This window comes from Sturnira hondurensis, unplaced genomic scaffold (assembly GCF_014824575.4).
Source record: "Sturnira hondurensis isolate 20B ecotype Veracruz unplaced genomic scaffold, ASM1482457v3 Scaffold0022404, whole genome shotgun sequence".
Classification (NCBI taxonomy): Eukaryota; Metazoa; Chordata; class Mammalia; order Chiroptera; family Phyllostomidae; genus Sturnira; species Sturnira hondurensis.
The window spans coordinates 1-24,679 of NW_028095035.1; the positions used below are offsets into that span (position 1 = coordinate 1).

The 24,679-nt window shown below is 40.8% G+C and overlaps 1 protein-coding gene and 1 pseudogene across 6 annotated transcripts; both read right to left on the reverse strand.

Moving 5' to 3' along the window:
- Positions 1-63: 63 nt before the first annotated feature.
- Positions 64-1,797, reverse strand: LOC118979468 (recombining binding protein suppressor of hairless-like; annotated as a pseudogene).
- A 157-nt stretch (positions 1,798-1,954) lies between these two features.
- LOC118979467 (tripartite motif-containing protein 5-like) lies at positions 1,955-24,192 on the reverse strand. 6 transcript variants are annotated; one of them, XM_037035519.1, is made up of 10 exons: positions 24,112-24,171; positions 18,104-18,583; positions 17,427-17,522; positions 16,569-16,799; positions 14,254-14,276; positions 13,357-13,457; positions 8,560-9,041; positions 7,882-7,977; positions 7,010-7,240; positions 1,962-2,388 (listed from the first exon to the last, which is right to left on the reverse strand). In XM_037035519.1, the coding sequence occupies exons 2-10, from the start codon at positions 18,512-18,514 to the stop codon at positions 2,362-2,364; spliced, it is 1,698 nt and encodes a 565-aa protein (XP_036891414.1). In that variant the 5' UTR covers positions 18,515-18,583; positions 24,112-24,171; the 3' UTR covers positions 1,962-2,361. The 6 variants fall into 6 exon arrangements, with proteins under 6 accessions (XP_036891415.1, XP_036891411.1, XP_036891414.1 ...); XM_037035517.1 differs by having other exon boundaries at positions 1,963-2,388; positions 24,044-24,168; XM_037035521.1 differs by having other exon boundaries at positions 1,963-2,388; positions 18,104-18,633; positions 24,112-24,167.
- Positions 24,193-24,679: the final 487 nt, after the last annotated feature.

The following is a 24,679-nucleotide window of genomic DNA, read 5'->3' on the forward strand; positions in this document are numbered from 1 at the left end:
TATTTCTTGCCCATTTAAACAAAACCAAACAAAAACCAATCAAAAATAACAGCCGAAAAAAACTGATTTCCAATAGTTTATATATGTTGATTTGTTTGCTTGTTTTACTGTGGCTTCCGCACATCAAATCAGCACTTGCAGGTAATGGGCTTTTTGAATAACATCACCTGGTATGAAAAGTTTTCCCAAGAAACCAAAAAGATTGTTCACTTTTCTCTCTTTTGCTTCCTTTTTCTGTCAACGTTTTGTTGCAAAGTCAGTTTAAGTCCCAGCAACAAGACGGTGGTTAGGACACCACTGTTGCTGCAGACGATGTGACGTTGGTTGAATTTGTGCTGACCCTTGTGTAACTCCCCTCGCTGTTTGTGTTTGACTCATTAGGGGGCACTTGGCTCGAGTTGGCTCGAAGGATCGCTCCTGCTGCACTGCAGTGCGGCCGAGGCCCTGGTTCTGGTGTGTAGGTAAAGGTAAGGCTCATGGAATAAATGATCCCGTCATTTCGGACCAAAGTTACTGGAACCTGGACTGGCTGCCGGACCCATCGCCAGCCTTCTCGGAATGCAGAAATGTCTGGGACCACACAGAGCATACTCTCTCCACATCTGTACATAGTTTCAGCTTCTACATCCCCAAACCACACTCGTAAGTTTGGAGTGAAATTCTGTCCTGTATGTTCAAGCATTGCTACGTCCCCACCGCCATTCAACTGAAGACGTTCTACAACAGGCACAGGTGTGACAGGGGCGAGGACGGGGCCCATCCCCTCGTAGAACGTATTCTCTGCCTTATCCGTGCTGATGATTGTCCAGGAGGCTCCATCATTTATCATCTCTTTGGTTCCTTTGGGCATGGAGTGGCCTGAAACTGGATTATTCTTTCTTGAGAAAGGCACAAGTACATCCTTTCTGTATCCTTAAGGTAAAATGCACATTTATGGAGTTGTGACACAGGATCGTCGGCATCCAGTCATGCAGTCTGCTTATCGACTTTTCTAATTATCAATCTCGGGAGTGCCATGCCAGTGACTGAACACACGAGCTTGACTGTCTGTCCATAGTGGATGTAGCCATCCCGAACTGTGAATCCTTCTCCTGATTCATCGTCATCCAAGAGATGAATGTAAAACGCTCCCCACTGCTGAGAACCGGCATGGAAATTACCTCCTTCTACATGCAAGTATCTGGTACTGACTGTCTGGGATCGAAGTCGATTGAACAGAGCGGCCTTTGTTCCTGAGGCAATGCACAAGTCAGCATTTTTCAATGACTGCTTCTTTTTGGATGGTTTGGAGATGACTTTTATCCGCTTGCTGAGGAACGCACCAATGTCATCATGTTCTGTTGCCATAGAACATCTTTACAGACAGCATGAAATGCTTTCTCTTGTCCGAATCAGATATGTACAATGTTTTGGCTGTGCAATAGTTCTTTCCTTCCAAGTTCAGCTGCTGCATTTCTTGGTCACTATTTCCTTTCCCAATAAATGCACATGGTTGAGACTCTAGTTCAGAACAATTATCCCGCCCCATTTGTTCTTTTTTTTTTCTTCTATCCACTGCCCATAAGATACACACAAGGAGGTGGGCAAAAAAAACCTTTTTTCATTCCCATATGACTTCTGTGCAACTTTTGCATGAAGAATAAGTACTGTTTGATCCCCTCGCTCTTTTAAATAATTTCGCATAGCTTCCCTAGTAAGTCGTTTAGGTGGAGGCCGCTCACCAAATTTTCCTGTCACAACAGGCACCATCTTCCACAAACTCTCGCCAAAACTCCAACCCTCGCGAGATTCCCCCACGCCTTCTCTGGTCCCTCTTCCCCGCCCCTTCCCTTTTTCCTCACTCCTGATTCCAACCAGTGTCCGTGCTCCTTTCCCCTTCACAGCTGCTGCGAACAGCCAGATGGCTTGCGCCGCTGGAGAAGTAGGGGGTCCTGTCCGCTGCCTTCCCTGGAAACCTACCCAGTCCTCTCTAATTCTGAGTGCTTGGCAGGTATAGAAGATACAACCTATGCACAATAGATAAAGTTGCTAAGAAATAAAGGAAACCTGAATTAAATACAGGTGTTCTGGGTGAGTAAAATTATGAAGTCACATGGATCTGATACTGCAACATCTCACCCCTAACAGCTGTTGATCCGAATTCAACAACTCCCCCAACCTAAATTCTTCACTGCACAAACTGGTCCATTTGCAGTAGTTAGGGAACACTCAAACCATAGCATGTGAACAGACATTTAAGGTAAAACTAAACCATAATTTGCCTGCCCTGAGCAATATTTTATTCTAGTTAACCACCAGATAACATTAATAGCTTTAAACCTCTTTTCACAGCACAAAAGGACCATCTCTGGTCTCCCACACCTACCTTTCCATGATGCCATTCACATCCTAGGGAGAAAAGAGAAAACATGAGTCAAGTAATAATAAGCCTCCTGACTTGCAAAGCTTCATCACATCCCCACCACTCCCTGATATGGTGGGAACGGAGATGGTCTCAAAGTGAGACCCAAGAAGTAAAGAGAAAACTCAGGACAATCATTCAAGAAGACTCATGTGAAGTTTTCAGATTTTCTAAGAGGTGGAACAAACTTTCACCTTGTGGAACCATAGCCTAAGGCTTCCACTATTAGGACATGAGGTATATTTAGGAGGAAAACATGAGGCCCATGACATATTACCCATGTTCGTAAGGCTCTCATGAGATGATTTGAATAAGTCATGGCTCATTAATTTATTCAACATGAATATAAAATGATGTACTATTAGTTGTCAAGAATTACTTCAAGAAGTTTACATGACTTCTGCTGAAGGTTCAAGCAAACAACTGTATTAATATAGGGTTTTCTCAAGTCTCTCCTCATTTGATACACTGTCTTTGAAGTGCTCACATTAAAGCATAATTGTGTTGTTGCTATAATAATAGAAAGCAATTTTGGAAGCAAGTATCCATATTTTACTGAGATTAATTTAATATTCATCTGAAGTAGATCATAGTAAAATAGGATGCATATTGTGTTCCAAGGAGCAACTACAACAGACATAGAAACTACTATGCTTAATGTTTTATATTGGAAATGTCTGTTTAATTCAAAAGAAGCTTGTTGATGTAAAATAGAACAATGAAAATTGCAAGAAACTTATTGAAGCAAATTATAATATAAATTAAATGGAGCTACATGAGAATTGCAATAAATGTTATTGTTTTAATTCACCAAATAAAGGCAGAGATTCTTGGACCAGATGAAAAACAATATTATTATTGCTAGTGACATGATACATATTTTGCACTCAAAGACACAAGTAGAGCAAAAGTAAATTGACAGAATTCTGGTCAAAATGGTGGAGTATGCAAATGCTGTGACTGTCCCCTCCCACAACCAAATGAAAATTGTAAATAAATGACTGAATAATCACCCTTGAGAAGCACCTGAAGATGAGCTGAACAGAACTTCTATAATTAAAAATATAAAGAAGTCACCTCAATACTGGTAGGAGGGGCTGAGACAAAACTGCTACCACACCCTCCTGTGCAAGTTAAAAATTAGTAGGAATATCTTGGATGCAGAGGTATCTCCTGATAGACAGGAAGTCCAAGCACCACATCCAGCTCCTCAGCCAGGAGTGCCAGTGCTGGGAAGAGGAGTCCCCACTATATCTGGCTGTGAAATCCAGCATGGACTCAGTCCAGGTGAGATGGAGGGCTACTGAAAAACCTGGCATCTCCTTAAAGGGCCCTAGCACACAGTCACTCCCTCACAACACTTGTCCTAAGCTCCAGAGACGAGACAGAAACTTGAAACGTGCCAGAGACATATGAGGAGAAACTGAATCGTCTGGCTTCAGGTGGAAGGATTGTTGAGGCAACAATCCTAAGGACTAGAGTGCTGGCAGGCTCTGTATTTTTCTTCTGGAGCCCTTCTGTACACAGCCACAGGACACAGACAAGGACCAAATCTGAGTCTCCATTAACCAGGCTAACATCACTCTTGCCCAATCCCAGTGATTACCAGAGACCCTACTGCACCCGATTCAAGCCTCTGACCAAATCTCTTTCAGAGGATAATCCACGCATGCAGCTGGCTTGTCAGCCCATGCTGCAAATTTTCCTAAAACCTCTCAAGTTCCACAAACCCCAAACAAGCAGTGGCTTACCTAGTATGGGCTGACCTAGTATGACTTTTCCTCTTGCTAAGCGGCCTCAGGCTAGCAGTTATGTCAGCTCATCCTAGTGAACCGCATAGCATCTCCAAGACATCTTCAAACCCAGCACAGGCAACCACCCCAATCACAGATCACTTTGTTGCTCCTAATAGGTGATGCTGAGACATACAAAGGAAGTGGCCAGACTTGGCTTACATCAGAGCCCCTCCCAAGAGGACCCAGAACCAATACACCTGGCAGCCAGTTTCGGAACTTACCAGAATGCCACTCAATTACAGCCACAAATGACACACCCAAAGGGTGGACAAGTAGGCACATGAGCCCCACTATCGTGAATCCCACTCCATGGAGTCAGCTTCTTCACTAGAGTCAATGCCATTACTCACAGCCACTCAGCCTGATGGTCAGTTCTAGCCTCGGATGTGCCAAAAGTAGTTAAGGCTCAATTATAGTAGGAGAACATGTACAACCCACACTAGGGACACCCCTGGAGCCCAATGCTCATGTGAACAAAAAAACAGCAAAGGATACTACTACATAAGGCACTCAGCCAAGACCAGAAGACACGGCAAATATACATAATATACAGAAATAAACATAGGGAGGCAGCCAAAATGAGAAGACGATGACACAGTCCCAAATCAAAGATCAGGATAAAACCTCAGAAAATAGAAGTATTTGATTTAGAAGTTCTCACAGGGAAAAGAGATGGAAGCAGAAATAAAATTTTAAAAATTATTTTCTATTCAAATTAAACAAAACAGATGGAAGGATCCATCCACCAGATGCAGAATTCTAAACAGTGTTTATAAGGAGGCTCACTGAACTTAGGGAAAGAATAGATGATCTCAATGAGAACTTCAACAAAAAACAGGACACATAGTAAAGCAGGTAGCATAAAAATGACTAAGGGAGGAATGAAGAATGCAGAGAAATAATCTTAAAGGGGGCAAGGAAAAAACAGTTGTTAACCCGTACAATTCCTGTAAAACTATCAGCTGATTTCTCAACAGAAACTTTGCATGTCAGAAGGGATTGGCATTAGTCAAGTGATGAAAAGCAAGGACCTACAACCTAGATTACTCTATCCAGCAAAGCTATCATTTAGAATTGAAAGAGACCCAAAGAGCTTTCCAGATTAGAAAAAGAAGACACGTTAAAGGGACTTTAGACGAAGAAAAGAAATGATAATGGCATCTATAGACCCTTTCACACAATGAATGCACAATACACATTTTTTCAAATGTATATAAAAAATTTTGGCCCTGGCTGGTGTAGCTTAATGGATTGAGCACAGGCCTGTGAAGCAAAGGGTAGCTGGTTCGATTCTCAGTCAGGGCACATGGCTGGGTTGCAGAGCAGGTCCCTAGGAGGAGCACATGAGAGGCAACCACACATTGATGTTTCTCTTCCACTCTTTCTCCTTCCCTTCCCCTCTCTCTAAAAATAAGTAAATACATTTTTTAAATTTGTATATACAACATTTTAGATTATAAAGTAAATGTCAATATATTTAAAAATTGAAATAATAAAAGTTATGCTTTTTGATTAGAAAGGAATTAAATGTAAAATATTCAGAAGAAGAAGAAGTATAAAATTTCCCGGTGTTTTTAATTAAACTATAGTGTCAAAGATACCAAGAGTTTAAGAACAACAACAAAAAATCACAAAAGAAATTTGAAAATAAGTTAATTGAATCCAAATGATAATAATCCAGAAGTAAAGAATATAGCAAAAACAATGTTTTTATATCATTAAAATTGATACAGGAAGGGTTGTGTCAAGTCAGTGGTCTAAATTCTCACCTTAAGAAACTAGAAAAATAACAGCAAATTAAACACAGTACCACACATGCATACACACACTCAGTTCACATATGTAAATACAGGAACATAAAGGAAACAGAATAATAAAGAACATAAGTCAATAATACAGGAACTGGAACTTTAAAAATAAATAAATAAAATAATAAAGTTCATTTTTGAAAAACATCAGTAAAATTAACCAAATCGACCCTCCCAAAAAAGTAAATCACTTTAATAAGAAATAAAAGAGAAGACATCACTGTGACTACTGTAAAAATGAAACAGATTCTAAGGGACTATAATGACTAATTCTGTGATTATAAATGACAACTAACAATGGAGAAATTTCTACAAAGATGTGCATTATCAAAATGTTAAAAAACTTAATACAAGAAAAATATATATTTTACCGAGTTTATATATTTGTACATGCAGTAAATAAATTTGCATATTTAATAATATATATATTTTTCCTGTATTTATATATGTATGTATTCAATATATAAACTTACATACTCAATAAAATAATGTGTGCATATACATACATACATATTTTTTAACTGTTCCAAAAAGGAAAGGCCCAGAGTGAGATGGTTTCACTGGTGAATTTATTGAATTATTAGGGAATAAATAATACCAATCTTTCATAATTGCTTATTCAAAAAATACAGAGGAGAAAAATCTTAACTCATTCTATGAGGAAAAAACAAAACCAAAACTCCTGGGGCATGGGGAGGTATTTGAAAAATGTTCTAGGGAAGATCACAGATATTGGGGCCTATAGAATATAATTTGAAACAGTGAATCTTCTCTCCACAGTCAAAAATTTTTACTGGAACTAATACACTGTTGCAAACAAGGTTTTCCTTGTTATTTATGCATTTAATTATTCCTATAACCTCTGAAATAGATGCAGGAAAAGGTTACCTCAAGGCCATGGGAACCTCAGTGTCACCACCAGAAACAGCACAGACACACAGCACAGCAAGAAATTTGTCTTCATTTTCCTCAAGCTCAAATGCTGAGGCTTCTTCCCAACTTACCTGCAGCATCTTCCTCATTGACCCCTGCAACCGACATTCCAGCTCTGACATGAGATCCCTCAATACCAGGCTCTGCTGGACCAGCTCACTCTCAGACTGTTCCAGGTCACGGAGAACATCTCCTTTCTCCTTCATCAGCTTTTGTAGCTCCTTCTGCTCCTCAGTGTCCAGAAAGCCTCTCAGTTTTTTAAAATAATCCTGGACACTTTGGCTGTCGTTTTGTATTAGATTCTTCAGGAATGAGAGAAGAGAGAGGGATTCAGGCTATCAGACAGCAGCTGGGAGCCAGAAGAAGATTTGATTTGGATGCTCTCACAGGGAAGAGAGATGAAAGCAGGAGAGCAATGCTTAGGGAGGCTGATTTTTCCTATTATTTTCTCTTCAACACATTCTAAAATAATGCCCTCATGTCCACATTATTGAAGCCAACATTGAAGGAAAATGTGATACCTGGGTGTGGCTCAGTTTTACCACAGCTGCCCAGGACAGTCATGCCTCCCTGCATTACTCCTGAACTCAACCCCCACCCTCAGCTTAACTTTGAGCACTGGGGTAGAGTCCTGTACTACTGGAAATTGTCTTCCCCTGAAAGAGTTCAAGGCTCAAAATAATGACAGTAATGAGCACAGAATTTACAAGCCATCCTCACCACATAGTCTTTCTGAGAATCACTAAACTAAAAATATCTGGGTTAATTTATGACAGATTTTATTTCAGTCCCACCCCTATCAGGAAAAGGATAAAGAATGCCTAATCTATGACTGGACATATCGACTTTCAGGGAGGGAATAGGAGGAAGGGAGCTCTTGAGACTAAGACTCTAGGATCTGCCCAGATTCTTGTCTAACTCCCCCAGAGGAGTCTCCTCCTACCTTCCAGGAAGTCCTCTGTTCTTTGATGTCATCTTTCAACTTTTCGGCTTTCTGCTGTTCACCCCTCAGCCTGTTCAGAGCTGCCTGCAGCTGTTTCTGTGAGAGAGGAATCAAAGCAGAGCCCAGCTATAAGCTTTCTCAGGTTCAGAATATAGGACAAAGGCAGAAAAATCAGGCTGACCTCTGAAGATATTAGAGTGTACAGGAAGCAGTTAGAACCTGTGACTCAAAGGAAACCTGATATGGTAAATGTTTTCTCTAAGACCCAATGATAGAAGTCCCCATTCCATGTCAGCAGAAGACTGATTCTGTTTGTACTAGAAACCTGATTCTGTAGTACGGAAAAACTTAGGTATTGATCCACCCAGCTGCCCGCCTACCACTCTTGTTCAAAGGGGCCATAACAGCTTTCTTTGGGCTCCAAAACTCCACCTATCAGCACAAGCTACAAAAATATCTTTTTGAGATACTCAAAAAGACTTTTTTTGAGTCTGCTCATAATTTTTTAATTGTGTGGAATGCACAGAAATGTCTTTCAGGACTTAGAAGGTGAACATAGGAAGAAAAGTGATCACGAGACTCAGGGATAGTGTGGCAAAGTAACTAGAGTCAATGCAGAACAGATTTCTCATCACATATTATTTTCTGCCCCGTCTTTCCTCCATCCTGGTCTGTTACCTTGTACTCCTGGGCAACCTCTTCCATGAGGAAAGTGTGGTGACCTCGGTGCTCTTGAGACCTCTCACAAAGCCAGCAAATAAATTTCCCATCCTCCTTACAGAAGATCAGGAGTTTCTCTCCATGGCGCTCACAGAGCTCTGTCTTTTGCTCCTCCTCTGGGCTCAACTTGACCTCCCTGAGGGTCTCCACTATGTTGGCCACATGCCGATTAGGCCGCAGGTTCCCAGACTGGTAGGTGATTCGGCACACGGGGCAGCTGCTCTGCCCTTCTTCACTGACCATGGACTTGGTGTTGTTTGCAGTGATGCAGGCTTGGCAGAATGTGTGCCCACAGTCCAGGCTCAGAGGTTGTGTCAGGAGCTCTAAGCAGATGGGGCAGGTCACCTCCTCCTTTATGTTCACCAGGATTCCTGAAGCCATCCCAGCTGCTCCCCTGCTCCTATCTGTCCTGATCTGAGGCTCCTCTGGCTCACAGATTTCTGCCAGAATCAAAAGGTTAAAGGGGACAGAGTAAGAAAGGTAAGCATAAATGATGCTAACTGTGTAGAAATCACAGACTTGACAAGAAACCATATTGAAGGACAAAAAAGAAATGGTAAAGAGACAAGGAAAGGAGATGGGTAAAAAGAGTAATTTATAACAATTTTAAATACTTTTAGTTTATCTGACATGACAGATTTCATTCTTATCTATGCTATGGTGGTTGTTGTCCCTTACTTTTATGAAGATGACCTGAGGCTCCTTCTACCAAGATCTTTCTGGGACCCAAAATCTCATCTACTTATTCTTTCCCATGAAGAAAACACATCCTCCATAATAAATGTACCAAAGCACTTCTATGTCTGAGCTTTTATACCTGCTCTTCTCTCAGCACACAGTGCTGCCCTTGGTATAAGTAGAAATCACTCTCATCCTTTGGTTAACTCTCTCCTATGTATTCATTTATTGTAAAGCCCTGCTGTGACTTCCTTATTTACAGTGTAACCATTGCTATCATTCACTGTATGTTCTAAATGACTTCTCTTATCATCAGGACACAATATGTGACAGTGTATTTGTGTATGTGGCAAGAGAAAAACCTTTATCAGATGTGTACATAGAGACAGTGAGTGATTACAAAGGTTATTTGTCTTCAATACACACAGCTGCGATGCGCCTAATGTATTCAGGGCACCCCTTCAGAGGTTTGTTCCTACCTTAATGAATTAATCAAAGGCAAAACAGGTAATTTAGAAGGTTCTGAGAAGTCTTGTGCTGATAAATGGTAAAATGTCATGTTTTCCTGGAAATATACCAAAGACCTTTTTAGGAGCCCAAAGGTGTGGATGGTGCTGAGGGATATAGTATAAATATACTCATAGGATCACAGAAGTCACATAACTGCAGAAATAAGAACACAGATGAAATGAATATCAATCCTGGGAAAGAAGTCCCAAATATTAGGTAAGACAATTCAACTAATTTTAATGACTATAAATTACATGCTAATAATTAAACTAATACCTACAAACAAAAAGATGAGTCAAAATACAGAGTTTAAACCACTCTGACCCTGATGTTTGACATTCACCTGGAAAGTCCTGTATTTTTTGGAGCATAAGACACACCTAGGTTTTAAAGAAGGAAAATAGAAAAAAATTTTTGAAGCAAAAAATGTGGTAAAATATGTGATAACATAAATAACATACTATTTCACCAATGTAAGTATAAACAGAACTCAGCAGCAGCATTAACAACCATTATCACTGACTTCAAGCTTTAAGTAGGAAAATTCTAATCATCAAGGAACCCCAAGAACTCCTCGTCACTAGTGTCCACATTCGTGAAACTCAGTTTCTCAGAATCACTAGGATCACTGTCTTCACTCTGTTCGTAGAGGATGCCATCTTCAGAGCTGTCTACGGCATCGCCGATGCAACATTTTTTGAAGGACCTCACAATGGTTTCATCCTTAACTGACTGCCATGAGGTTTTCACCCCCTCGCAAACTTGGGTAATAGGGACCCTCTTCATTCGTGCAGTGGGTGTCAGATCAGGATCTCCAGCAGCCATCCATCTGTTCCACTCTCCTCTCATGAAAACTTTAAATGGCTTATTGATGGAAATGCCCAAAGGTTGCAACTGGCTGGTAAGCGCCCCAGGAACTATGGCTACATGGGTTTTCTCTTCTTTAAATCTCTTTTTGGTAACTTCAGTGATATGTGACCTAAACTGGTCAAGCACTAATAGAGCAGGTTTTCTCAGAAGCCCTCCAGGGCATTTGGACCATACTTTTTCCATCCATGTCTTCAGGCCATTTTCGTCCATCCATCCTTTGTCATGAACATGAACAATAACTCCTCTTGGGATTGCCTCTTTTGGCATGTTTTTTCTCTTGGAAATCATCATTGGTGGCAGTTTGGTGCCACCTGCACAGCAGGACAACACAACCTTGTAATGGGTTTTGTCATGCCCTGAGGTTTTCATGGTTATGGGATTGGCACCTTTCACATCAACAGTCTGGTTTGATGGGACATCAGAGGTTAATGGGACCTCATCCATATTCCCAATCTGGCTTATTTCAAATCCACTTTTCTTTCTTGCATTCAGTACAAATTTGTGAAAGGACATAATCTTGGATTCATATTCTATTCATATTCTCTGGGCATTTTTTGTGCAACCCTAGTTTTGGTGCACAGAGCAAGGCCACATCCCTTCATAAATCTGAGGCACCATGATGGTGATCCAGTGAAGTCCTCAATGCCTTTCTCTGTAGCAAGATGTTTGGCTTCATATATGATCATTTTTGTAGCTACTGAAAAGCCATTGTTCCCATGACATGTGATCCACTCTTTCATAGACACTTCTAACTGTGACCATTTTGCAGCATGCCCACAAAAACACTGTTTCATTTCGTCTATTTTTTTGCAGTTGATCCTCCTGTTTCCTCCATTACTGTACCATTTTCTGGGTTGGATGTGGCCCAAAGTGTCTCTGCTGTTCTATTCCCATGTTCTTTGGCGTACTTCACTACCTCCAGTTTAAAAGAGATTTTATATAAAATCCTTTTCTGCCTTGACATCTTTCCACAATTACGGTAGATTCTGTAGGAGACTACAGTACTCTATTGTATCTTTCTACAACAAAATACAGTAATGACAGAACTATCAGCACTGTGTCCTTCATAGTTACGGGGGCACCGTAGCTGAGAACATCAGTGGATGATGCCCTGTTATCGGGGATCTGCTGCTGACACTGTTATGGGGGGATCTGCTGCTGGAGGGCCACAGGTTGTGCAATACTCTCTGTATGGGGACAGCAGTTTTGTACAACCAGTGTGGCTCTGCAGCTGTTGCCAAATTACAGCTCCCACCATCCCAACCTGTCCAAGCATGATGGGAGTTGTAGTTTTGCAACAGCTGCAGGGCCAATTGACAGGGGACCCTGCAGTGGAATTTGCCTATGTTCACGTTAATGGGGGACTCCCCAGTCACATGATGGAGGCACATACGGGTGCCGCAAGCTTTCTTCTCCTAAGGTGCCTGCACTGCCTGTACCCTCCTCCCTAGTGCTATAGTATGCCACAGCAGGGACTCCGCTTCTGTCTCCCTTGTTTTGCATTGCCAGGACACCCACTCCTCCCAGCCCAGGACCCACAGCATCACCCCACTCCTGCCTCCGCTGGCTTCCTGCAGTGGCGACCCTGCTTCTGCCTCCTGTGACCCCTCTCCACCACTGCCCCCTGCTCAGCAAGCCAGGTAAGCTACATTAGGACTATAAGATGCACCCCCATTTTCCTCCCAAATTTGGGGGGAAAGTGTGTCTTATAGTCTGAAAAATACAGTAACAGTAAATTAAATAACCAGCCAGATATATGTGTGTGTGTGTGTGCATTTCTCAGGTATACATATGTTTTCAGATATATATAAATATGTATACATACATGTGTGTATGTGTGTGTGTGTATATATATGAAAAACAGCACTAGAGAGGTGTGCATGTTTAGGGGAAATCAAACAACGGGGGCAGATAATCCATTGTCTAGCAATTCCAACTTGAAATCATAAGAGTTGAACTGAAAAGTGAAGAAGATGGAGGAAATATGGCATACAAGTGAGGAAAATATGTAGTAGGTAAAGAAATGACCTGTTCATAAAAGATGTACCACTCTATCTGAGTTTAGAAATGACAGCATAGCTGGTATGCTGAACACCACCAGCCTTTCGGCAACACAGGAGCCTGCAGTGACCATGATATATGGCATTTCCCCAGTCATGTAAACCTTAGGGGTCATTTTCTAAAAGCAAAAGAAACTATCCATATTTTCCCCTCAGAAAATGGGGTACACAATTAGCTTTGTTTTGGGGTGGTGGAGTGTTAGATGGATCCAGTGTGGAATGGGAAGATGAGTCGAATGCATGCTCAGTTGCCCGAGGAGAGAAGATGAGAGCTTTCAGGACAAGGTAATGAAGCAAATGGAGAGCAGTGGAAGAGGGCAACACAAAGGATGAGGTGAGAGGAACAGACTGTCATTTAGATTAGCAACATGGAATCAGAGTCAACATCAGCCTCTTTCTTCCTAGAGAGGTAATATGGGCTTACTTTTCTAATAAGTTGGGTATTTGTTTTTTGAGAAACTTATAAGGTTATCGTACAATAAAGAGGAAGGTTAGCTGACTTGCAAAGCCATATTATTGCCAGCAAAAATAGCCTGATGTTGAAAGTGCATGTGGAGGACTTCCTTAGAACTCGAAAGCCAATTAGTAAGCTTAGACTTTGTTTTTCATAAAACATCATTCTCCTGGCTCCCCTCACCTTTAAACTTTTGCAGCATCCCACTGAGATCTGGAACTCGGAATGTACTCTTTGGTTTGTTGGAAACAATTTTTGGCTTCTTCAAGGTGTAGATCTCACACCTAGAGAAGAAAAGAATTGACTGTTCACAATTCCGACTTTGTGTCTCTCAAAGACCAATGTCTCCCTCAGCTTTCCCTCCACTGATGCTGCCTCACTGAACTCCACTTTGCTGAAGAACCTTCAGGGAGGGAGAGGTGAGGGCCATGATAATACAGTCTGAAGGAATATATTCATGTCTGCCTTTCCATTCACTAACTGAGTGACCTTGGGAAGGACTTCTTCTCAGGAAACCCATGTTCTTCCTATTTTTTCCTATAGGAAAAAGAAAAACCATTTTTCCCTATGAGATGCCAAAGTGTTTAAAGGAAAAGAGGTTAATTATTGACAGTAGGACTAAAGTCATTATTCCCTGAGACTCAAGTTATTTATTTATTTATTTATCTATTACAACCCAGAGAACATCACCTAAAAAGTCTGTGCAAAACTCTCCCTGCAGAAAACTTGGGAGCCTGGCAGATAAAGAAGTCATGATCAGACAAGATAAGTACCTGTGACAAGATAGGTACCTATGAAGTATAGAAACAAATGCTAAGATAGAGACTGAGGTCTGACTAAAATGAACAAAGTCACTGAGTTCTGATGCTGCAATCCTTTACTTCCAATGCTTCTGTTCACCCAAATTCTGTGACCTCCCGCCACACACATCCCTACCATTAAATAGTTTGACCTGTCATCAGCAATTTGAAACTACATAATACACCAATTTTTTAAAATTATGTTTGATTGAAGATCACTCTTACTGTTATAATTCTGACCTCACACAAAAAGAGACCATGCCTGGCATGGAACACTTACCTTCGTAAGGTGTTAATCACATCCTGGGGAGAAGAGAGAATATGTAAGTCAAGTATAAGGTTTCCACATTTAGAAAGTTAACATGGCTAATTAAAATTTAATTGTGGATAAATTCCAAGTATGTCTTAGTATAATCATCACCTCTGCAATATTTAGAATATTTTGATAAAGGACTCGTTAGCTAAAGACTCTTTACCTAAGGACTCTTTATGACTCTTCTGCTAAAAAATGATATGTCATTTATCTGAAATTCAAATTTAACTACACATTCCTTATTTTTTTCTGGCAAATCTTGAAGGAGTGATAAGCCCTCCTACCTTTCAAAGTTTTACTCACCTTCCTCCTCACACCCCAGCACCCCTGGCTATGGTGTGAATAAGAAGATGGTCAAAATAAATAAATGGGGACAAACTTTAGAAATAAGACCCAGATCAAGCCTCCCAAGAACTCATGTGAGGACGTAAGAAAGATGCTCCAAGGATCTGGAGATGAAATATTCAGAAGGAAGAGAGTCAGCCCACAGTTTTTTAAATATACATTGATGAACAGACCCCTTAATTCATTATACTTTTATTTATTATAGAGACAAAGGTAAAATCTTCTATTTGTCAGATGTCATTCCAGTTTCTGGGTTATCAAAAATAAATAATTACAATCCTCAGGAAGTATATTTTCTTTTGTTGCAGGAACAAGCAAACCAGGGGTAGGCAGGAAGGGGGAGGGCTAAGGGCAAAAAATTGGGAAAACTGTAATAGAATGACAAAAACATAAGTAAATAATCTCAATATATTTACTAAAAATCTTAGTATTGCATATTTACAATGGGTGATTTCATATATAACTTATACCTTAAGAAATATGCTTTTTAAGGCAGAAGTAAAGATTTAACTGATAGAAATTGATTACTCCAGTACTGGAACCAAAGTTAAGAAATTCTTGTTCAGCACAGGTCAGAATGGCCATCATAAATAAATCAACAAACAAGCATTGGCAAGGTTGTAGGGAAAATGGAACCCTAGTACACTGTTGGTGGGAATGTAGACTGGTGCAGCCACTGTGGAAAACAGCATGAAATTTCCTCAGAAAACTAAAAATGGAACTGCCTTTTGATCCAGTAATTCCACCACTAGATGTATACCCTAAGAATCCTGAACACTAACTTAAAAGAATCTATGCACCCCTATGTTCATAGCAGCATTATTTATAATAGGCAAGTGCTGGAAACAGCCTAAGTACCCATCAGTAAATAAGTAGATCAATAAACTGTGGTACATTTACACAATGGAGTACTATTCTGCAGAAAGAAAGAAGGAGCTCTGTTCAAGACATCATGAATGCAACTAGACAGCATTATGGTAAGTGAAATAAGCCAGGCAGTGAAAGACAAATACCATACGATCTCACTTATAAGTGGAACCTAATCAACAAAAAACACAAGTGAGCAAAATAGAACCAGAGAAATGGAAATAAAGAACAAACTGACAGTGACCAGAGGAGAGGGGAGTGAGTAGTAATGGGCAAAAGAAAGGGAAGGGGTCGTCAAGGAACACGTATAAAGGACCCATGGACAAAGATGACAGGAGGGGGAGGATGGAATGTGGGAAGTGGGGTTGGGTAGGGTAGGGGGAGGGTAATGAGGGGAACATGAAGACAAGTCTAATTGAACAACGATAGAATAAATTGAAATCCTTGTTCAGCTAGCAAGAGAGAATGGCAAACAATCAGGCAGAGAACATCTGAAATTTCCTAAGAGTCAATATACATTTCATAGTTTAAGATCACAGGCATGCAGTTAATTTCATGAAAATTTAAACATTCATAATAAGTACCATCTCTTTATCAAGTCTCTACAGGTTTCCCCCAATCTTTCCCTAGTCAATGCAAACACACACACACACACACACACACACAAGCATATTTGTATGTGCTCATCCCTCACCCAGTATTAGTCTATCATTACATCTGCCACTCTTTAAAACAACAAAAATTCAAACACAAAGAGAGAAGTCAGTTGTTTTACTAAGCTCAGTGAGTAAATGCTTTACAAATGCTAGATCACAGATAACAGAAGCCTATAGACTCTTCTCTCAATTTTTTTCCAGTGCTTTATAAATAATAGCCATGGGAATTTCTCTTGTCATTTCTATATTGAATTTTCCAATGACTCTTGAAATGAATGATAGATAAGGGGCTCTGAAGGTTCAGTGCAACTTTTTAATGAGAAAGAAGGTACAGGGACCCAGAAGGGAAAACAGCTTAATCTCTCTGTTTCCTCTGAATCTCATTATATGTGGGAACCCTATCCCAAGTCCTACCTGCAGCATGTCTATAGTTGATTCATGCATATGACGCTGGAGATCTGAGACGAGCTCACTCATATACTGCTTCTGCTGGACCATCTGGTCTTTAGCCACAGTCAAGTTGTCCAGCACATTCACTTCATCTTCCTCCAGCTTTTGCAGCTCCCTCTGCTCCTCTTTGTCCAGGATGCCTCTTATTTCCTCAAACCCTTGCAGAATCCTCTCTCTCTCAGTCTGCATGTGTTTCTTTGGAGATGAGAATAGAGAGAGGTTGTCAGTCTTTCATGAGCCTTGGAAGCCAAGACAAGCAATATTTTCTTCAGGCACTTAGGAGGTAAGAAAAAAAGCCATTCCAGGCTTTTCCACATTCCATTTTTCCTACTACTCCATTTTCCTACTATTTTCCCTTGAGCTCCTCCTAGAGTAATTCACTCAAGTCTACTTTCCCAAGGCCCACCAGGGGACACAATGTGCTATGGGGATGTGGCTTGGATTGCAGATACTTGTCCTGGACAATTATGCCATACTGTATATGAAACTCCTCCACCCACACTTGCAAAACAGGGAATCCTGGGCCTTCCTTAATGGGTTTTCTGTAAGTATCAGAGCCTCAAACTTGACAACAGAAATGGGTCATGGGATTCATGAATAATTTTTACTTGCTTCCCTATAGGTATCTGCATCCAAAACAGTAGCTTTATTTGTGACATGTCTACTCTGTAGCCCCCAACCCTCAATAGGGAAAGACTGATCAAATGTCCTCTGGACTCATTAATTGTGAGGTACCAAGAAGGAAGGAGCTTCCCTGTAATTGGACAAAGAGGCTGCCCAGTTTCCTGTGTCAGAACTCCCTCAGGAATAATATCTTCCTACCTTCCAGGTAGCTCTCTCTTCATTGATGTCAATTTCCAACTGCTCAGCTTCCTGCTGCTCCTGTGACAGCTTCTTCAGAGCTTCTTGGAGCCTCTCCTATGAGAATAAAACCACCAAAGTCAAGCTATGAGCTTTCCCAGAACCTGGACCAAGGATAAATGGAGAAGAAATTAGGAACATCTCAGAAGAAACTAAAGTTTCAGAAATGAAACTGGCAATTAGAACTGAGAATATAGACAGAAATCTGAAAAGGTGATGCAAGTTCTTTCTCCCTGGATAATGCGAGTTACCACCCCTCTATCAAGAGTATCTGGTATCTCTTTTCCTGGAGGAAGAAATGATCCTGCAGCAAGTAAAGTTCTTTCTTGTCATGGACACTTTTCTCTCCTCTAAGCAAAGTTTCCTAAAAACCCATCTGCTCACAGGGGCAACCAGAGCTTATCTTAGGAAGCAACTCTCAGTCATACAACTTCTCTTTGCTAAGATCGTGTAGTCTATACTTATTCTTGAAGAAAATAAAAGAATGCATTGAATGTTCTTCAAGCCTCAAAAGCTAAGCCAAGGGTATAAAAAGAGAATGCAGGGCTAGTTCTATGATGACAAGGGGAATGAATAGGATTAAAAAGTAAAAATTTCAGGTACCATTCTGTTCAATATTTCTCCACCCAGGGGCTTACCTGACATTCCTTGGCCACCTCCATGATGGGGGACATTTGGTGACCTTGGTGCTCCTGGACACAAAGCCTGCAAATAGCCTTCCCATCATCCTTACAAAAGATATTATAATTTTCCCCATGGTGCTCACAGAGATCTCTCCTCCTCGGCTGCTGTGAACTCATGTCAACCTCCCTGAATTTCTTCACTCTCTCTGCCAGCTGCCAATTAATCCGGAGGTTCCAAGGCTGGTATCTTCTCTGGCAAACAGGACAGCGGCATTCCAATTCTAGGGGGTTCCCTGATTCACTCTCTGCAGTGATACAGTCTTGGCAGAAGTTGTGGCCACAGTCCAAGCTCATGGGTTCTTTCAGGAGCTCCTGGCAGATGGGGCAGGTCACCGCATCTATGCTCTCTTGTGATGAAAAATCCATGGTCAACTTCCCCTGGCTTCTTTCTGTCCTGACTCCAGAGGCTCTTCTTGCTCACAAACTCCTGCGGGGCTGGTAATACCAAAAGGGGCAGGATAAGAATGGCAGGAAGAGAAGGAACATTGATGTGCAGAGATTTACAACAGGACAAAACATTAATATTCTGTTAGGAAAGGAAAAGAGAGAGAGAAGAAGGGTAGGTCATTGACACGATGAAAAGGACACTTTGTAATACTTTCAAACATTTTACTCTTGGTTCATGTCACATGGCAAATTCCATCTGTTTGAGGCAATGATGGATTGCTATTTTCTCTGTTTCTATTGGATAGAGGGACAAATTGAGGCCCTTCCCACCAAGAGCTTTGTGCCTCCCCATCATGAGTCTTATCTAGTTTTCCCCTCCCCCAGACACATCCAACATGTTAAATACACTAACCTGACTGCAGCCTGCGAGGTTTTTATACTTGCTCTTCTCTGCATGGAATGATCTTTAACCTATCACTTGCATGACTTACTTTATTTTAACAATTCAATGGAGTTATATTTACAACACATGTATTGTTTTAAGAGTATAATAATTTCTAGTAAATTTATAGAATGGTACCACTATTATGGAATAGTATAACTATTTATGGAACGGTATAATTTCTAGTAAAATTAATGGCATGGTAAATTTGCTATCACCAAATTTCATTTTAGAATGTATTTAGTTTCTGAAAACAAAGCTAATGCCATTAGCAGTCACCCCCATTGTGACCCTAAGCCTCAGGCTACCATTAATTTTCCTTGTGTTTTCATAGATTTACCTTTACTGGTAAATTAGTAACAGTAAAATCATATGGTCTTGTGAGTCAAAATTCTTCCCCGTTGCATCTGTCATTGAGATTCATCTCTCCTGCCTTTCTCTCCCATGCAAAAAACATAATCTCACCATTAAAATTGGAAAACCCACTGCCGTCTCTGAGGTTTTGCACTTATTGTCTCTGCATGGCGTGATCTTCTCCCTGATGTCCACATGCCTTCTTCTCACATTTTATTCAGTCTCTGTCCCACGTGGTCTCTTATCAGAAGGGCCTGCGCCAGTGTATCTACAGCAAAATGCCAATACTAGCATTTGCTGTAAATTTCCTCTATTTTTCTTGTTTTATTATAAAATATATAACATCTTTCTTTAACTGTTTACTTTTTTTCTTAAAAACAAATTCATGCATGGATTGAGCACCATTCTGTCCACGATGTGTCCTCCATACATAGAAGAGTGCATTACGCAGGAACACAATGTTTGACGAATATAGAAAACTAGAAGTTCCCCATCTCTCCATGGAAGATTAGAACTTTTAAATCAGCTCTTCAGTTTTATACCACCATCAGCAGTTCTCCAATACCTGAGAATTGTTTCCTTGCAGAGACACCTGTCCCCCACAGAGCATCCCCATGCCCTCAAACTCATTCCCCAGAGAAACCTGGGGAAACAGCAAAGACCACAATAGAGAGGTCATTCTATTACTAACAGTTTTATAACCAGTTGTAATTTAGAAATTACCGTGACCTATTTATTTCTTATATGAAAATTTTGATACATGACTACTGCCTTCTTGGATTAAGGATTATGCAAAATAGTCACAAAATCAGCATGGGAATGTAAAAGTAGAGCATAGGAAATAAGGTCCATACTATGGTGAAAACTATGTATGTTGCCAGGTGGGTACTTGAAATATCAGTGGGGGAGCAATCACTCTGTAAACTATATGATTGTCTGAACACTACACTGTAAATCTGAAACTTAAACAGAATTATATTGCATGCCAACTGTAATTGAAAATTAAATTAAAACAAATAATAAAATATAAATTTAAAAATAAAAAAGAATATTCTCTAGATATGTAAATAAAATAAAAGACAAAGTTCAAGGTCATTTTTTAAAAATAGATAGAGATGTTAGGAAACACACCATTCTCAATAGTGCCATTCAGTGTTCTCTCCATTACTGCACAGGTCAAATAGAGATAGAGGCTGCACCAACTAGATTGATACCCAGTGCTATGGAGGTGTAGAAATAGAGAGAATAAAACCATCTGGGTAGTTCTGGGGAGTTTTGTATTTGTAGATTTGGGGCCTGTACCATAGCCAGGACATAAGGCAATGTGTCATTAGGCACATAAATGTGTGTGTTTAGGGAGGGAGAGGTGTGTTCACATACTCAGGATCACACATACAACAGAGACCTGAGGGACATAAATTCCAATGAGGCATCAGTCAGTCAGGAGAGGGAAGACTCAATATGTAAGGACGCCATGTCCTGGAGAAATAAACTGTGTCCTGTTCCAAGCACATTAAGTGCTATTATGAGTTGAATTGTGTCCTTTGAAAAGATACTGAATTCTAACCCCCAGAATGCTGGAGTGTAACTTTGTTTGGAAATTGTGTCTTTGCAGGTGATCAGGTTAAAATGACATCATTAGGATATGTGTTAATCCAACATGACTGTGTCCTTATAAACAGGGCAAATCTGTGTACAGATAAATGCATGTGGGTAGAGAATGCCCTGTGAAGACAAAAGCAGACATCAGGGTGATTCACTAGACAAGAAGGAATGCCATGAGAGCAAGCCAACTATCAGGAGTGCAGCCAGCAGAGAGGCCTGGGACTGCTGCTTCCCTCACAGCTCTGAGAACCAGCCCTGCCAGCAGCATCACTGATGTTTCATTTCTAGCCTCCAGAACTGTGAGAGGAAATTTCAGTTAAGCCTCCTAACTTGTAGTACGTTTTGTATGGCAGCCCTAGAAAACTAATGCACGCTTATTTTTCTTATATTCATTAGTTCTGTTCTATCATCGAAGAAGCATTGAAACCATTTGGCTTAAGGCACAGAGACAGAGACAAAATGTATCCTTGCTCTTGGAGATGGTACTATGTGAGTTTTTACAGAGTAAGGTAAGGGCCAACTAGAGTGTCAGCTTTCTTATCTCACTATATCCTAACTATCCTAACAGTCTGCACAGGGGTTTTCTGTATCTGTGCAGTTCAGACAAGAAAAATGAAAGTGTTTTCACAATGCTGAAAAAGTCCTATGAGGGGTTTAGCCAACATCCTTGAAACCTCTCCTGCACCCAGATTCACGGACTACTTATGAGAAGTGAGCCAGTTCTTAGCATCCAGCTACCTGGGGGCCTCAGGAACATTGTAACTCCTCCCCATTCCTCTATGTTCATTGTTTGTCTTCTACCTCATCTTCAAGCCCAGGGTTTATTCTGCACCAGACTGTCATTTATGAGTCTTCCCACAAGAGCTCCAGCTCTCAGATCATTTTGTTTCTAACAAGTCACTTGGTAACAGAGGCCATCTTTACAAAGTGACCCCTAGTCTCAACACTTTCTCTCTCAGTCAGTTAATCAAAAACCCTGCAGTACTCTCTTCAACTTAGTTCCCATCCAACTCAGTCTTTTACCTGGATTCCAGAAATGGTTTCCCACTAGTCTTCCTGATACTGTCCCTGGTCTCGCACAGTCTTCTGTTGTCACAGATCACCACCAGCCAAAGTGATTTTTTAAAGTATCTATCATCGGTGTCACTCCTTTGTTCAGATGCATATCACCAGTGAGTTGATCTCATCATGGTCTAGTTGGGTCCAATTCCACATCCCCTTCTGCTGCCTCACCCTCTCAACCCACCTTCCCTCCAACCCACACTGGCCGCCTTTCTGTTCCTTAATCAATTGGTATAAAAAACATCATTTCCTTGAAGACTCCAACCAAAATGACCTTCTCACACTGAGAACTAACCTGAAATTTATTTAAAATTGCAAAGCCCTTTATCAGGGCATAGTATAAGCCTTGTCCTGTTATAGCCCATTTACTTTAATACTTGTGTCTTTGTTGTATCTTTGTTTTGCACTTATAATAATTTTTTCCTTGTTTTGTACCTCCTCACTCTGTCCCAAAATATAGTTTCTGTAAGTATATATGTTGCATGTTCAATAGAAGTTAACCAGTTTCTTTACCAGGGTTGTATGCATTTCTGCTTTACATTTTAATAAAAATTTTGAAATGAATAATTACTTTCCCCTATTGGGGTGATCCTGCAATAACACATGAGAATTCAATTAATGAACCTTGATAACAAGATATGAACATATGAACATATGAACCTTGTCCATGTTAGACACAGACTCATGTTTCTGAGAAGAGAGAGGAAAGGAAACTACACATCATATCAAAATATAGGTAACACAGATATTGAGGTACAAATATCTCACAGGGGAAATTAAGATGGAGTTCTTTCTGAAAAATTACCAACTCCTTCTTTCAGCTCCATGCTAGGAAAAAGTTAAGAACAAGGTTCAAGTAATAAACAATGGAAGGGTATGTGGAAGATGATACAGAATGTGTTCTGAAGCAGAAGCAAAACCCAGAGAATCATGGGGTAAATTGAGGTATGAGTAAGCAGTGGAACTCAGGAGAGACGAACCCCCGAGTTCCACAGCTTACTAGACCCTCAAAAAGACAAGCGACCAGGTGGGAGCCACAGAGATGTGCAGCAGCCTGGTCAGGGAGGCTTGCCAAAGGGCTGACCATTTATCAAGAAGGATGTGCACAGATTCCCACAAGTTACCAAGACAAAAGTAAAAGTATCATGGTCTAGGGAAGAGGCATCAGGTGTTATGTCTGGTCTAAATATGGGAAGAAAAAGAGCCTGAAGCAGCCCCAGATGCAGACCAAGAGGATAGACTAGGAAGAGAAGGCATTCAAGCAGAAACAAAAAGGGGAGTAGAAGAAACTTTAGTTGCTGAAAGCAAAGGTCATGGGAAAGGGTCCCCCAAGACACAGGTGACATAAAGAAATCTGGCAAGAAGTGAGCTGTTTCCTGTGCCTGGAGAAATGGTGATTTTAATTCCATTTCTATTTAACAGCCGGTTTAAACAACAGTTTAACAACTGCTGCCGCTAATAACTAGAATGAGTTGTCTTGGAACTCATTGTATATTTAATGATAAATTTTAGTAAAAAATGACAATAATTTAACAAGAGTTAAAGGATCAGCTTCAACAGGGTCTCATCCCTGATAGGGCCCCTAAAATCCCTCCCCTCATGTGCATCCTGGTAAGGGCTCTTATTTCTCCTGGCCCTCACCAGAAGCTTGGGCTATATGAAGAAGGAGACCAGGGCTCCACCTCAAAGGCTTCAGTGGAGAAAGGCAGGAAGGGATTATCTGCCTGGGAAAAAACAAAGGCTATGAGCAATCTGGCTCAACTTGGCAAGGTAGAATGTCAAAACTACAGAGTAAGAGGAAAATGAGGGTAAGTCAGCCTGGAGAAATAATGGTCCCTCAGAGAAACAAACAACACCCTGTTCTTTTAAATCTCCCTTCTCTGAAGGTCACTCTTTCCCCAGATTCAAAGTTCCTCTTTTCTGCCACCTCAGCAGAGACAGCCACAGGCAGAGCAGCTTCAGAACCACAATTTAAGTCGCCAAACACATTCAATCTGTTCCCCCAAAGCCTCCTGCCCTTTGCCCTCAGAAACTGCCTCACTTACCTTCAGGAGAAGTACAGCAGTCCTGAACCAGTGGAGATCAGCTGTAGGCCTGCTCAACATTTACTCACCAAGCCAGAGACTAGCTCTCCACAGAGGAGCTCCCCACAGGAAAAGGGTGAAAAATGAAACTTAAATTCTTAGGAGTGAAAATAAACAAAGGAAGAAGAGAAATTTAACAACAATGCCACCTAGTGGGGCGCTTGGGGAAGTTAATGCCTCAGTAAGTTCTAGGACCTACCCCAGCGCAGCTCTGAATCACTGGTTTTCTCCCTTCTGCAAGAATATTTGAATAGGGAGAATGTGAATTCCAATGATATAGTCTTCAGCTTGACTGAATTCTCAGAATTTCAGTTCAATCCTATAACTATCAGTTAAGCTTCTCTGTATTCAGGTCCTAAACAATTTACTAGGGATGAACTCATGACCCAGGAAGTCAGGGTACCTGACCTTTGTAATGCAGAGTGTAATGAGGAAGATCATCAAGGGAAAGAGCCCTGTTAATTTGAGCTCAGTGGTGGCAGCTAGCTGTCTTTGTGAGAGGTAAAAATAAAATTTAGATAAGATTCTTCACTGTGAGCCTACTGAGAAAAAATTTCCACAACAACGTTATATCTTAGAAGTCCACTAGTTAATCAG